This window comes from Sceloporus occidentalis, unplaced genomic scaffold, assembly GCF_023333645.1.
Source record: "Sceloporus occidentalis isolate IW3139 unplaced genomic scaffold, rSceOcc1.0.p SCAF_5, whole genome shotgun sequence".
NCBI lineage: Eukaryota > Metazoa > Chordata > Lepidosauria > Squamata > Phrynosomatidae > Sceloporus > Sceloporus occidentalis.
The window spans coordinates 80,775,079-80,792,002 of NW_028316985.1; the positions used below are offsets into that span (position 1 = coordinate 80,775,079).

The following is a 16,924-nucleotide window of genomic DNA, read 5'->3' on the forward strand; positions in this document are numbered from 1 at the left end:
GAACAGCACACCTTCTTCTGTCCATAATCTAACAACTCATGCTTGTTCCAGTAGTACACTGAAATTTGCGCACTCACTCACAGCATGTGGAGATCATACAAAAGTATTAATGGCAATTCTTTCATCCTAAGATTCTGGTACTATCAGTTTTCACTGTTGCAGTACTTATTACAGTAGGTAAAAGCCTCAGGATGATTGTAGCTGGTTTGTAAGATTTGGAATGACTAAAGATAGTATGTGGGAACTTCCTTAAAGGCAAGGATAAAAGCTTAATAATTCCTGATTTTGTTCTTCATTTGCTTGAATTAGAAGTACAAATCATCACACTAATATTTCATCTGCAAATGGTTTAAGATAAACTAAATCCCTGGATTACAAGAATCATGCATCTGAGCATCATGTATAATTTGGCCCTCAGGATCTTGGAGAAGAAGCCATGACATCAAATGTAACAAAATTACAGTGTCACAGACTTGCTAGATTAGAATGCCATATACTAGATTTCCAGCCTTGATATGAACTACTGCACTATAAAAAGACAGATGGATTGAGAATATAGTACATGCTTATTTCTAGTTCAAGTGTACTCACTCAGCTGGTGCTATAATAAGTTTTTAAAGAACTGCAAGAACATTCTTAGCTGTGTAAGCAAGATGAAAGTAGACTGCTGCCTACTGATGCGGTCACAAACCGCACCAAGTAATGAAGAAGGACCCACCTTTTACTGTGAGAACTACAGTGTAATTTGAAATAAAAATAAAGTAGGAATTCAATCATGCCAGTTTTCAATTATCTTAAATCCTCAAGTGTAACAAGGTGAGTCCTATGAATACATTACCAACCTTAGCTAGAATTCAGGAATTCTCAGTTCACATTTCCCTTGCCAAGTGCCAAAGTAACTAATTTGTGGAAGAAGTGTAGGAGAAACAGAGAATTCCTGATTCTTTCCCTATAAAGTCATACTCAGCTTGCCGATTTCTTTGTTTGTTTTATTTTTACATTAAAAAAATACATTGTAATCAATACAGTTTACAACATAGATTGAAACAAAGTATAACTAAAACTTGACCAAATCCCTCTGCCAAATAATTAGCAAAGTTATCCTACAACTTAAAAATAGTACAGTTGGCCCACCATATTCACAGCCTTGAGACTCATGGTTTCGAATTTTTTGCGAGGTCAAAGCCACTAATGTAAACGTTCCTCCTCCCTTTCCCTGGCTGATCTCTCTTTGGGCAGCCCAGGGAGAAACCAGGGAGGAGAAGGTCTCGGAGGGAGTCAAGGCACCTCTTGCCTTCTACTCTCCAATCCTCTCCCTGGGATGCCCAAAGAGAGGAAGGGGAGGAGAAGTGTCTCAGAGGGACCAAGGCACCTCTTGCCTTCTCCTCGGCGGAGAAGGGGCACGAAGCCAATTAAAGGGGCAGGAGGATGGGAAAAAAGGCCTTGAGATGAACCCCTGCTCCTCTTCCCCCATTCAGCCTTCCCTTTAACTGGCTTCTGAGTGAGGGGTGGAGTTATTTGCAATTTTTTCATATCCATAGGGGTCTCATTCCCCTAACTCCCTTAGAATATGGAGGAAGGGCTGTACAGTCTGCCCTCCCCATATCTGGGGGATCCGTTCCAGAACCACCCACCCCCCGCATACTGGGAAAACAGTGTATGCTCAAGCCCCATACAAAATAATGGGGCATGTGCTCACAGCGGCGTGTCCTCGTAATGGCACAGGTATGTGCCCCATTACTTCTGCTGGGGCTTGCCTTCCGTGTAAGCTCAAAGCTGCGGAAAGCAAGCCCGCCTATGGGGAAAGCTGACTGTATTTGAAAATAGCAGTAAGACTAAAAGTACAGGAAACACACAGAGACCATTAAAAATCATTTCTGCACAACCAATTAATAATCATATGCCTGACTGTATAAAAAGGTCTTTACCTGCCCAGAGAAGGACAGTGTATGGGACAGCCTCCTATGGAAGAGATACCACAGCCTGAGAAAAACCACTGAGAAGGCCCTGTCACACATCCTCACCAAAAAGGCCCTGGGACAATGGTAAGACTGAGAGAAAGCTTCTCCTGGGGTTCTGAAGGCACAGGCAAATTCACATGGGGAGATACGGTCTTTCAGATAGTCTGGAATACGGCATAAACCATGTTGAAAGTCATAACCCACACTCTGAGATGTACCAAGAAATAAGCTGACAACCTAATTCTTAAGAGTTGAAGAGCTCAACATCGATGTAAGTTTACCATAAAGTAAACCTCAATGAGTTCAGTGGCGCTTGCTCTGAAGTAGGGAAGGTGCAGCCTAAGTAAATATTTACTAAGTTTCTAGAATTTCCTCTAAAGCAGATGGGCAACCTGCAGATCTTAGGCTAATTTCTGAGGACCTCAGACTAGTTTCAAAGGCCGTCTGCAAGCGAGTAGTTCACACTTCTGCCATGAGAAATTTGTCCCTTCCTAGGAAGGCAACCCAGGAAAAGATGCTGAGCTGGCAGTCAAAAAGAAAAAGAGATATACTGTAGTCCAATGGTTCTCAAACTTTCCCTCTCTGGGCTCCCCTTTACAACTACAATGTACATGTCAGGGGATCCTCCCACTCAATGTAGTATATGGGATTTTGCCTTTAGTAAAGAAACTGTCAGGCTCCGCAAGAGGGGAACCCACCAATTGAGAACCTAGGCTGTAGTCCTTTACAGGTTAAAACCCATGGCATATCCTTTTGATTTTTCTCTTCTACTTTCTCTTTTGTTTTAATATTTCATTAACTAAAAAGAAGCCAAACTGACAAAAAACAATATCCTTACAATTTTTACCACAACATTTACCAAGTAAGAACATCTGTCCTCCAATGAAAGCCTAAAACTCATCTTCAACAAAGACCAGATGAGGAGTCATTATTCTACCAAGACAATAAGTAAGCACATTGAGATCTAAGATCCTCATAGCATTCTTGGCCATGTCTTTTGTCAATACAGTATCTTTTTTTAAATTAATTCAGCTTTTATGCCTAAAACAGCCAAACAAATTAGTGACCTGAAACATAATATAATTTCAAGTCATATTCATTTTCAGGCAAAAAATTACTCAAAGTGCATATCAGCACTATGTCTTTTGGATGCCAGTGTAAGAGCATGTACTAAAATTGCAGATAGAGTCTCATATTGTTGTTTTTTTAATCCAAATCAGCAAGATTTGCCATATAATTGCACAAGAAAACTTTATTACAAATCCAATAATACTAATTTCAGATTATTAGGTAGTGTGTTGTCTTACTTTTTTTAGATATAAATAATGCCATCATTGGGTAGTGTAGTGGTTTAAGTGTTGGTCTACAACTCTGGAGATGAGTTCATATTCCTGCTCTGCCATGAAACCCTCTGGGTAACCTTGGGCAAGTCACACTCTCTCAAATTTTGCCAAGAAAACCCTTTGATAGGTTCATCTTAGGGTCACCATAAGTTGGAAACAACTTGAAAGCACACAACAACAACAACAAAAATGTTGCCATTAATCAACTGATCATGGTGTAGTGGCTGGAGTGCTGGACTAGGACTCTGCGAGACCCAATTTGAACCTCCCCTCAACCATGGAAACCCATTGGATGAGCTTGGGCAAGTCACACACTCTCCACCTGATTGGAAAGCAAAGGCAAACCATCTTGGAACAAATCTTGCCAAGAAAATCCATGGTAGGGTCACCTCAGGGTCACTATAAGTCTGACGTGACTTGAAAACACACATCAAACACACAACTTGCATTTCAACAATCATGGCTGGTTTACAAAAATAACCGCATCCCCTTTTTGTGTTCATATTCAACAACCTCTTCTAAACATGCAGAAAACAGAGATAAGAAAGACTAACACGTCCAGCACAAAAACATGCTGATCTTGCTGAAACCTGCTTAATGCAGCTGTAGAGAACACAGCAGTTTTGAACTTCTACTAAGATTATGGCATGGGAGTATGGTCAGAGAAAAGCACGTGAAATCCAAGGAGGGGAAATGCTGAGGCATAGTAAAAATTCCCAAGCTACAATCTAGTCCTGCCTAAAGAATCAAAAAACCATTTAAAAGTGCTATACTTTGCAAACATCTACAGACTAAGGGTCCCTTTGCTAATCCCTACATACCCAGGCTTGCCTTGTTTAATGTCATTGCCATGGTGACACCTTTGAAATCTAATTTCACAGTCATTCATATGGTAGTAACTCAGTTTCATTCAATGGATTTTTATCAATGCCTGGAAGAAGACTGAGCTCTAAGATTCATTTAATGTTTCATCTTAAAATCAATTTAAGGAAAACTTCTAAAATGTTGTCAACATGAAAGATTTGAAGGAAGAAGAGCAAAAGAGAGTCTTTTAATGATGAAAATATTGGTCCTTTCAAATCAAAAATTATAATGTTCTCTCTCTCTCAAACACACACCAAGGATACTGTAGGACCAAACATAAATTAATCCACTTAAATAAAACACTTCCTAGTTTTAGTCCAGATTTAAGGCTCTCTTATGTTGACTCAAGATCCAAAGTAGTAGGAAATAGAGATACCAGAACCTGAGATACCAAATGAGGCAAAAGACAGGTTTGAGGGAGGGAGGGTATGGTGTTATAACTGAAAAGATGTGATATACTAAAGGATTTAGTATTTTCTTCTGACAAAACACCTCTTTGGTTCAGGATGTACTCTCCCAACACTATTTCACAATAGAAAATCCTTAGTTCAATGTTTGTTGTCTGCTTAACAATATTCTATGTAAGTCCCTGTAAACACTTTTCAAGCAGACGGAGCACCGGTCTTACAAATGTACTGATACATAATTAAACAACCAAAATAAGTTTTCGTAGATACCATGTTTCAAGTTATTAAACCAACTGATAGAATTCAAAGATTATGGCATGGGAGTATGGTCAGCGATGGTGTAATTTTTAATTAATTTTGTGGTTTATAATGGCAGAATCTTGTCACCACTCCTGGTTTCCCTGAAATATCACTAGTTTCCCTTTGCCCACTGGATCCAAGAAAGCCAAACCCATAACCAGAAATAAAATACCCAGACTCACTACAACAGTATGTGACCATGAGACATCTGTACCATAGAAATAATGAGGGCCACTGAACCCCAATGCCTGCAAGCTAGGGCAAGATTTCCTACAGTCAACCCAATTTGATATCTATCTATGCCCCATCTAAAAATGGCCAAAGACAATCATGAACCATACATAAATTCCCATTGTTTCAGTTCCTTTAATATTCACAGACTCTCATTTGAATCTATATTTGTCTTGGCACAAGAAAAAATGGATTTGTATTGGCTTAAAGATCAATTCTCCCCAGATCTTTATTACTCAAACAGGAATGTGGGGAAAGTTGTCCTTCACACCAACACACAAGCTTAAGTGCCACCAGTACAACAATCTCATTACCCATCGATGCTCAGCCCAATCGAGAGTGGATTTCTAATTTGAGAAGATATGCTCCCACGATGGAAATTAGGCCACTGCTGTCAAACTACCACAGTTCAAACTATTACAGTGTGCCTAGAGCACAAAGCAAGAACTAGGAATGTGTGCAGAGCCAGTAACTCAAGCATACAACCTCACCCATATGCTACATATCCAGTCACAAAACAGGTACATGAGTCTTCAGAAGACAGGCTAGAAAAAGGCATCCATTTCAAAGATGACATACATGAATAACTCTTAATTTTCTAAAAAGTCTTGTTGTTTTCCATTGCTAGTAAAAAGACCCCAAGACAGTGAAAACAACAATGTCTGGGCTTTGAAAATAACTAGCCAAACCAAGCCTCCCATTTGCATAATGAATTCCAATTCTGTGCCCAGCCATTTGGCCACAAGGCCAGGGGCCCTTCCCTTTCTGCTAATTTACCAGTATTGTTGTTGATAACCACTTTCAAGTTGATCTTGACTAATGGCGTCCCAGTGTATGAGACATATCCAAGGCTCCTTATCCTCCACTGCTCTGCTTAGGTCCTCTAAATTCATGTCCATGACCTCCGTAATACAGTCCATCCATCTACTTCCCTCCACCTTTCCTAGCATTATTGTTTTTTTCCAATGAGGCAGCCTCAGTTGTATCATCCTGGCTTCCAGAGAGATTTCTGGCTTGATAACTAGGACCCATTTGTTTGTCTTTTTAGCTGTTCTAAGACCCATTTGTTTGTCCTTTTGTCTTTCACCAGTATGCTCCTTGCCAATGGACCTTTCATGACAGTAATCAGCAGAGTCGCCTTGTTCCTTTATGCATGGTCCCTATTTGGGAGGGCAAGAAGGAACTGTACAGAATTCTCTGAGCAAGTTAACTAAGAGAGAAACAGTATATTTGTGTCATTTAAAAAAAAATTGTTACCATACCAAGCAGCTTACAGTCTGGAACATAATTAGACCACTGTTTCAGCTCCAAATCTTAGAGGGATTTAATTCCCTATTGAACAAATGTGTAGTCAGGTCTCCAAAAGGATTATATACAGCAATCCCTTCTCCATTGACTGATCAATAGTCTGATCCAAAGGACACAGTCATAAATAATACTTCACAAGACAGAGAGGGCAGAATGGTAATTGAATTCTCTACATTTTTAATCTGAATGGAGCAGCAATCATTATCTGTCTTTTCAGTTATTTTCTCTTATTTTCTACACTTTCATTAACTCAACTCAGGCATTTAACCATTGATAGATAAGCATCGCATAAAAATTCAAACAATATGATCCCTCAGCAAATAAATGTTTAAGACACGATACACCCATTTCTATACCAGAATGAATACACTGACTAGGTGATTGTCACAAACCACATTATTATATGGATCTTATCACCAAAGTACACAAACATTTGAGACATACACAAAACAGCAAAGACAAAGGAGCAGAATGTTAGGGAATTTACTCAACTGCTCTGTAATAATATTAGACACTGGACAAGGAAGAGCTAGATCATCTTTAGAGATGTTCCTTTGTTGGCATCTATACGCTAAAATAAAAGAAAAAGTAGAAGTAAATTTAAGGCAAGTCACACTCTCTCAACTTTAGAGGAAGCCAATGGCAAAGTCCCTCTGAAGAAACCCCATAATAGGTTTGCCTAAGGGTCTCCATAAGTCAGAAATGACTTAAAGGCACACAAAAACAAGGACAGCCAGATTTGCTTAATAATGATTTCAGTTTGAAAAACGTATTGAAAGTTGTGCTTTCATACCTCTGTAGAAATAGCACACACACTAGAAGACCAAGGGTACTGTCCTTAGCAGTGTTTCCTTAAGTTCAACTGACATCAACTTAATGCTAAGTAAAAATGTTCAGGCCTCTCTACTTCATTTTGCAGAGTGATCAGTCCACGTGTTTTCACAGAGTCCCAATTTATGGCCTTCCCAATATCACTGAACTATAGCTTGTACTACTGGCTAGGCTGGTTAGAGTTGATGGGTGCTGCAGTCCAAAAACATCTACAGGGACACAAGGTACTAACTTCTGCTTTTAACTGAACTGCTTGATGATGAATCCAGACTCTCTCTCTCTTTCTCTGTGTGTGTGTGCGCGCGGCGGTTTTCTTTGGCAAGAAATACTAAGAGGTGGTTTTGCCAGTTCCTTCCTCTGAAATATAGCCTACAGCACCTGGTATTCTTTGGCAGTCTCCCATTCAAGTTCCACTAAGTACAACCCAGAACCCACCCTGCTTAGCTTTCAAGATCAGATGGGATCTGGTGCCTAGTTTAGGGTATTTAGGCCCTCAAATCCAAGTTAGTCCTCATCTTTTCAAGCCATGTTTCCATCATTAGTGGCCATCAGGTTCTCTGCTTTCTTCCCTTGCAATATTGATGCTGCAATTCAATGCAGTTACTAAGGAATACATCTCACTTGAGTTCAGGTGGAGTTACTATGCAAGCAAGCATAGCAACAACTTTTTCTTAGCAAACCTGCACTGGATTATACGGTTAATCCTCATGGCTGCCTTCAACTGTTTTTATGACTGTGGGCATTTCTTTTTAAATGGAGCTATTTATATATTTAAAACCAATATTTGTGGTCTATTGTGACTTCAAACACTGCGGCTTGTTATGTCTTTCCACACTGGGGGAAGATCATTTTCCCAAAAAACAAAGATTTCCCATAATTTATTAGAAAGGAAATAAACTGCTGAAGCCCTGCCTCAAGCAAATAACTGACCATCATTCTAAGATTTCATCCAACATCATTCACATAGATTCAAACCTGCCTCCCTGCATGCTAGATATCTGCCTTAGAAAAAGAGACATGGAAAGCAGGAGGTTTCAGGGTGCTAAAGTCTGTACTTGTTTACAAATTATGTATTTGTACAGTGTGACTGCAGAATTGCAGCAACTACATAAGCCAGATATGTTCCTTGTCATTTTACATCCAAATGCCTGTACATGTAAATGTCAAGAAATAAAGAAAACAGCCAAGTAAATGCAATATGGTGTAGTAATTCAGAATACTGAATTAAGGCTTGGGAGATGCAAGTTCTACTCCCAACTGGTAACTCACTTTTATCAGGTCACTAGTCATTCTCTCTCAGCCTGACCTACCTCACATAACTGTTGCAAGGAGGAAATTGTAGTGGAGGAGAGCTATGCCTGCCACCTTGAACTCACATGAAGGGTGAGGCAAGATAAGTAAGAGCTTGAGGTACAGGTTAAGTATTCCTTATCCCAAGCATCTTGGGACTAGATGTATCCAACCTACAAGGCAAGAACAGGGGGGGGGGGGGTAAACTATTAAAGGAAATGCAGTTTAACTAAATATAAATATAAATATATTTACTGCACTGAGAAAGGAAGTGCTCTTTCTCCATGAAAGAGATAAAAATTTGATTACTTTTGTAAAATATAGCCTAAAGAATTGATTGTGAACAGCATGTTAGTGTAAAACCAAATGTTAGAATGGAAGATAAATCCATTTGAATTCATAGACAAAACATTTTTTATTTTCCAGCACTTGTTATCAAATGATTTGGCTATCCTCTTAAAGGCCCTCAATTTTCAAATAATTACATTTTTTAAAAGATGCTCTTTGTTAAAGAACTAATGGATGCCTGGAAAATGTAGAAAAGTATCTTTCCCACTTTGAAAATCACAAAGAGAGCTTTCTATGGATCTTTTTTAAAAAAATTAGAAGGTCATAAGAGTGAAATATTTTGATATGTAGGAGTACGCAGTTCTGAAGCAGGGCCTGCAAGTTACAGCATGCAGATGCACTTCTGTCTGTGAGCCCTTCTTGAGCTCACTCTTTGTTAGAGAAGAGGACCAACGTTAATAAAGTAGTTGTCTGAGACCAATAAAAGATATTGCAATTAAGGTTCGGTTATTTTTCTTTTTAGACACTTCAGAAAGTAGCGGGATTTGTTTTTATTTATGGCCATTCACAAGTTTTTGTTCCTCTGCTGCACTGGTAAAACAGTAGCAAAACTAGTATGAACACTGCCAAGTCTACAGTGACTCTGGCCAAGATCACCGTATTATTTATATTTCTATGTACTGATGTATAATTTAAAGACCAGTAAATTATTTTTTCCAAAACACCACATGCAACACTTACTGTGCTATCCTGAAGTAGTGACAAAGAAAATGTTTCAGCTTTTCCAATTATTGCAACCCTTAAGCTATCATCTTGCACACTAATTATTTCAGAATATTGTGTATAATTATGGGGTAGTGAACAGTGTACCAGATATTCCTGTTGAGTGAAGCATGAGAGCCCTGAAAGGCTTTTGGCAAATCATCCTAGCAACTAATGTCCAACTTGTCACAATAGTCATTCACTGTTGTCATTCTCCACTGTAGGAGCATAGCTTTAAATTATGAGTTGGTGATGAGCCATGACAACATTCAAAGAGTTTGCTACTTCCTCTGTGCCTTTGATCAGGCACAAATTCTCAGGTATTATGTTTTCTTGTTATTATTATAAAGTTCTTGTAGTGTTATTCTCATGTTTAAAGTCTAAATTAGAGGATAATATTTTGTGGGGCATAAATAGAGAAAAAAAGAAAGAAAAGATAGACTTGATTGTAGTTACCGGTATCCAGGCATGTCACTATAGGCCAGGGTGTGGGTTACAAAGTATGACACCCTAAAGAGTGGTGACACCGCTGCTCCCCAAAGATCTTCCTTTTGGCAGAAATGGGCTGTGATGTTCGCCTGCATCCCTTCAAAACACTAAAAATATGGTGTGAGTGGGGTGAGGCTTAGTGGGAGGAAAAAGGAGAGGCCCCAGGTTTTTAAATAAGTTTTAAATTTTAAAAATTTAGAATTTCTTTTTAAAAATCATTTTAAAAAATCGCATCTTACCAAATTTTCACTTTAACCACGTGAAAATATGTACATGTAAATACATGTAGGCTATGTGTATGATATTGTAACTTAAAGGTATAATTCTAAATTTGCTAGTTTTTTAATGTCACAACTATTGCCATTACATCCAGTGATATACTAGGAATTATGATTTATGAGCAATATTACTACAAAAACATTACTAAGAATTCTGTATGGTGTGCTATGGCAGGAGGTCAACAGTGGGGGTGTTACACCATGAGTTACCGCACCAGGTAAAGCCATTGCCAGACTGTTAAACATAACTAAATTTCCCCCTCCCCTACTGTGCATGATATAATTTGTAAACTTACAAGGACATTGGATTTTCTAGTTCAAAAGTGAGTTGTCCAAGTATCCAGTTCTATTTCATTTTACGGCCTCTGAGAATCCCATGAACTAAGCGACCAAGGTCTCCTTTATACGTACACAGTGCTAATGTCAATGCCCTCTAAGTGATAAAGTCTCATACCTTTGAGACAGATATGAATGTTGGAACTACTTTAGTAATACCAACTTGGATGACACTCTCTTACCTTACCATAATCACACCTATTATGTTAACTATCATGACTACAGAGTCTTCGGATTTGTAGTTGGGTGACTTCTATCAGTCCCAGACTTCTCTCAATGCCTCACCAAACTACAAATCCCAGGATTCCATAGGATGGGACCATGGCAGTTAATGTAGTGCCAAACTGCTTTATTTTTGCAGTGTGGAAGAGGTGATAGAGGCGTGCATTAGTTTATCGCCTAGCTATCCTATTTTTGCACCAACTGATTTTTCCCCATGCTCTTCAAAGGCAACCTTACTGTAATATAATCAAAGCATGGATGCTTGCCAGACTAGTCTGGCTAAATAGAGATACAACATGAGGATGGGGCTGATTATAAGAGAAAAATAATCCAACTTCCTGACTAACAACAAACATGAACAAGGAGTTATTTAGATTGTAGTCCAGGTAACTGTTTAAGTAGCAGCAGTAACAGCACAGAGATCACAAAAGTATCCTATGGCATGGATCTAGGACAGTTCCCACATTAAAGCCACCTTGCTAGTGTATATTAAGAACTCTAGATTATTTATTGCAACCGCTGAGCAAACAAGATCATATCCTTTTCATGAATTTTCACTGGAAGATTCTAACCATTACTACAAAAATCCAGATATTCTGCATGGCTCTACTAGGATGTTTGATTTGAATGACAGCCCTCTCCCCATCCCATATCACAACTTGGGGTTGAATTCCTCTGCTATTTAAAAACAGCTTGCCATGCAGCAGGAGGAACTACTGTTAGAAACACAGATTCAAGTCCTCTGACATGACCAAACTGTTTGCATATTTCTCTGGACCACAGCCGTAATTGGTTATGCTGCTGTTGTGTGCCTTCAAGTCACTTCTGACTAATGGCAGTCCTAAGGTGAACCTATCATGGGGGTTTTTTGACAAGATTTTTTCAGAGGTTTGCCATTGCCTTCCTCTGAGGCTGAGAGCCTGTCTGGCCCAAGATCAGCCAGTGGGTTTCCATGGCCAAGCAAGGAATCGAACCCTGATCTCCAGAGTCGTTGTCCAACACTCAAACCATTACACCACACTGGCCTATCTCGATAATTGGTTATACTGTGTCTAATTCCCTTGTTCATATATACTGCAATCTCCTTACATACAGTATAATGCTCCAATGCAAACTCACTGTCTTATAACCAGATTATCAGAAGTAGCTCTTCTTCCAGTATGTACCTAGTCATGTGCTAAAATCCACTGAGCAGCCCTTTGGGGGTGGGGTGGGATATACATCAATATTCAGGAGTAGGCTACTCCTTCCCAACTGTGACCAATCACATATGATTTTCTGCTAGCATATTCTTTGGTCCATAATAAGAATGGACAATACACGTGCAATATATTATATTATGTTTAACAGAGGTGATCATCCTATACCAGCATGATGCATTTCCTTTATTCAACTACTGCCCAGTTGCAAAGTCAGTAACACCCTTTGCGGATTTTTAAGATAACGCATGTGAATTCCACGACAGGTTGCATGTGAGATCATCGCATCATTTTGAAAAGAAAGGCCTGCAGTATTCATCAAGTTTCATCTCACTCTTCACTGGGCGTTGCCTTTTCATGCACCAGACTAGAAGCACTGCCAGACTCTCATGCAATGCAAGCATTATCAAATGCCAGTAATCCAATTACATCCATCCCTCTGCACCCCTCACATTTGGCTTTTTCTGCAGCCTTGTCAATGCAATGTATGCAATACCATTCTACAAAGCCACAGTGAAAACTAAATCCCTCTCTCATGGTAAATATCCCAGCTGCATCATAATGCCTCACCACAAAGAATACATATTATTTGTTCCCAGGATCTTTATTTAATACAGTTCATTGTCTGAGACTGACAAACATACAGCAAGAGAGGGTAAAACACAGCCCTCCACATGTTGCTGAATTCAAAGCTGTATTAGTCTGTAGGATCAGTATGTAGAAAGATCTTGCAGCACCATTGAGACTCAGGGGCTGTGCAGAAGGCCCCTAAAGGGATGTCTGTCTTCGCCAGATTGGGGCTGTGGCAACCACACGCTGTGGCCCCAATCCTGCCTTTCCGCAGGGCAAAAAGGAGCCACAAAAAGCAGCTCCTTTTTGCACCCTGGACAAGGAGACATAGTCACTGGCCCCACTGCTTTCATCTAGACGCAGTACCAGAGAAGTGCAGTGACACCTTGCGCCATGTGGTGTGTCACACACTGTCACGCTGCACCGGGGGCAGAGTCAGAGCATGCGTCGTGTAGATGCCACACCCCAACTCAGCCCCTAGGCCGGCCAAAGATGCTGGTCTGCACAGCCCCTAACTGAAAAAAGCATGAGCTGCCAACTTCTTTCTTTAGTTAGTCTCGAAGGTGCTACAAGATGTTTCTAAACTTTTACTGTCAGCCTTGAGAACCTCACTGGCTATGCTGCCTAGGGTTGATCAGACATACAGTAAAATGACAGCTGGAGGAGCACAAGATTCCCACCACTGATGCACAGTCTAGTGCGACTCCAGGCAAACAGGGAGTCCATAGGATGTAAATGTAGTACCAGAATAAGCTTCTTACTTATACTCCAATTTCACAACAATATTTGGGGGATAACTTGATGGGCCTACAAGCTGATGTGACATCAGCATTTTTAAGGTATCGCAAACCTTTGCTCTGATATAATAAGCAAACTTTAACTTCACACATGCAGGTTTTAGGTGAAAACTAGATATGCATTATGGTTCCAATTGGAAATGTCTGTTGCAATTCACCTGTAGCTTGATTTTTTCTTCTCCCACACTGACAGTTTCATATATTTTGGTGACTCAAACAGAAGGGAAAGTTTATTTGGATGCCATATTATTATGCATGGTTTATCTAGTTTTCTATCAAATCTTGCATATGTGAAGTTAAAAGTTTGCTTACTATATCAGACCAAAGTGCCTCACAGAAAGCAAAGGTGTGAGAGAGTCTTGTCTCCATACATGCAAGAACCTGAAGGATTACCTTCTCAAGTAACTTTGGCAGGTAGCTCTGTAACCCATTTATTCATGTCCAAAGCACCGCTAGAGCAAAATGAACACCATGTAGATGTGTAACTGGAGAATTAGCACTTCATTAAGTGCTTCATCTGTTTGAAGATTGCCAATGAAAAAAATTATTAGCACAGAGAAACCTCTTGGGTAACTTTGGAGAGAGGCAGGAAATTGTTGGCACAAGCCTAGCTGAGATGCAGGTTCTCCCATAAATGCTTTATTATTTTTTTAGTCCAGTAGAACAATGTTGCAATTTCCCATGTAAAACCAAGGCACTTGCTCCCTGAGACTTTTTGAACTGCAGCTCTACAATCCAGTTATAGCCCAATTTAACAACCCAAGACTGCAACAACAGCCATACTGACCAGAATAACAGTTTACCACTCAAGGGAATGACTTAAAAGCATCACATTTTATGGACTGTTGGCTCGAATCATTTAGATGTTTAAATCCAGGACAGGAATACATTCAGTGACCATCTTGAATACCATAAGAGAATAGGCCTCAAATGTAGGTTTCCCCCATTCCTTTACCATTGGTACATCAGCCCTATAAAATAGCAGCCATTTCTCAGACACAGCTGGGACACCCTTAAACACCAGATATTAAACCATGAAGTATCTGGAGAAAAGCAAATTCCTCCCTCCAACAGCTGCAAGCAGAGCTGTGTTCTGCTCTGCTTACAATATCTCAGCTCTCCATTTTCCATCCTTGTTTCAGAGGTCCACCTCTAGCCAAACCTCTAGCTGTATTCAGCACCCTTCCAACATCTCAGCTCACCAGTAAACCTGATTTCTATCCCTTTTTTGGAGCTCCACCTCTAGAAAAACTTCAATGTTCACTACCAGCATCTCTGATGCTGAAGGCTGCTCTGCCTTCAACATCTCAGCTCTCCAGAAAAGCCATTTTCTATACTTGTTTCAGAGTTTCGGAGGTCCACCTCTAGCCAAACCCTTCCAATATCTCAGCTCTCCAAAAAAGCTGTTTTCCGTCCTTGTTTTGGAGGCCCTCCTCTAGCCACACATTATTTTCCCCCTTGGTCTGCCCATGGAGATCCTTCTGTCAACCACCGAGGCTGTTCCCAGTTCTGGAAGAAAGGCGGTGAGTTAGCAAGGAAGTGTTATTTCTGAACCACAACCAACCTGTCAACATGGCCTGACTGGGCTGCTGGAGGACAAGGCACAGTGAAGGGCCGAAGAGAAGGGCTGCACCCACACTGCAGAAAGAATCCAGTTTGACACCACTTCAACTGCTGCATGGCCCCGTGTTATGGAGTTCTGAGAATGGTAGTTTGTCCACTTTGGTGCCACAACGAATTACCATTCCCAGAATTCCACAGCCATGACAGTTAAAGCAAGGATCCAAACCGGATTATTGCTATAGCATGGACACAGCTTGTCTCCATCCCCTTCCCTTTTCCTTGTACCTTCTCAGGCCAGACTCCCAAGAAGTACCCCCCCCCAAAAAAAAAGAATCCATTCCCAGAATTCCACAGCATGGAGTCACCATTACAAAAGTGGTATCAAGATGGATTATTTCTGTGGTGTGCTTGTTTCCATCTCCTTGCAGCTTCTCAGGCCTGATTCTCAAGAAGCACAATTATCATATCAGAAAACATGCAGGGAGAGCTGTGTTGGCCATTTAACAAATCCAAACCAAAAAAATCCATTAGAGATACCTTTAGGGGCCAACCGAAATGCCCAACAGATAGACTTGTTGCTATCACAACATATCACGTGGCTTAAACCACACTGCAGAAATAATCCAGTTTGAGACCACTTTAACTGCCCTGGATGAATGCCAGGGAATCCTGGGAACTGTAGTTTTGTGAGACATTTAGTCTTCTCTATCAGAGAGCTGTGGTGCCACAAGGAACTACCATTCCCTGGATCCCACTGAACCAGGGCAGTTAAAACAGTCTCAAAGTGGATTATTTCTGCAGTGTGGACCCATGTGTCACAATGTTAAAGTCCCCAATCCTCAAGTGCCTTACCTGACAGCCACCCTGACAGAGCTCTCCTCTTGGCTGGCCGACATGCTTCCAAGGTGGGGTGATTATTAATTATTAATTATTATTATTATTAAGAGGAGGAGGCACAAGGGGAGTGCCAGACAGCCCCCTGGTTTGGAGAGGTGTCTCTTCTCCTTCTGCTTCTGCTTCTCCTTCTTTCTCCCCAGAGAGCCCTGGAGCACAGTGGTGTCTTTGGGTGGAAAGGCTTCTCCTTCTCCTCCTCCTCCTTCTCCTTCTTCTTCCCAGGGATTTTGGAGGCCCAGGGCTCACCTCCGTCGCCTCCTCCCCCTCCTGCTCTCTCCAGCCATTTTAGGTGCCTGAATGGATAGGTAGCAGAGAGGCAGCAGACTGAGGCAGAGCTCTCCACTCCTCCTCCCCCAGCCAGAAGCTGGGTCAGGGGCTCCCTCGCAGCCCCACCGACCAGGCCCTGCCCTCTCCTCCTCCTGCTGCTGCCCCCCAGCAGACCCCCAAAGCAGGCAGCATCCAGCTCTGGCTCTCCAAGCGCCAGCAGCAGCAGCAGCCGCAATGCGTAACCAGCCCAAGCCCCTCCTGCTCTCTTGCTCTAGTTGCTTCTGCTGCTGCTGCTGCTGGGTTCCCAGGCGATTAAGGCGGCTGCTTAATGGGGGCGAGGCGGAGCCAGCAAGGCCAGCTCGCCCTTGGCACTCAGTGGCCCAAAAAAAGGAGGAGGAGGAGGAGGGAAAGCAGGAGCGCGCAAAGGAGGAGGGGAAAAGAGTGGGAGCGCGCGCGCGCCAAAGCCCACACGTGAAAGGAGGGAAAACAAACATCTCCAACAATTTGGGGAGTGTTAGGGGTGCACACCTCACCAGGTGACCCCCCTCAGAAGGGAAGGGGTTCCACCCCACTTCTCCTCAGACACTGACCCTTTGGCAGAAAAAGGGGAGCTGAGGTGGCATTCACCTGCTTCCCTTCACAGTGCTTTAAGTCACAGTGGTTCTCCACCACACTTTAATACACTTCCTCATGCTGTGGTGACCCCCCCCCTCCCCCAATTGTG

General features: G+C 41.4%; 1 protein-coding gene across 8 annotated transcripts in view; it reads right to left on the reverse strand.

The window, feature by feature from the left end:
* KIF21A (kinesin family member 21A) overlaps window positions 1-16,525 on the reverse strand; it is a 118,348-nt gene extending 101,823 nt beyond the window's left edge. For 3 of the 8 annotated variants that reach the window (XM_089524490.1, XM_089524488.1, XM_089524487.1), the window contains exon 1: window positions 15,892-16,525. In XM_089524490.1, coding sequence (XP_089380616.1) covers window positions 15,892-15,935 — 44 coding nt within the window. In that variant the 5' untranslated portion in view covers window positions 15,936-16,525. The remainder of the gene's footprint in view (window positions 1-15,891) is intronic. The other 5 variants (XM_089524493.1, XM_089524495.1, XM_089524492.1 and 2 more) reach the window with 3 other exon arrangements.
* Window positions 16,526-16,924: the final 399 nt, after the last annotated feature.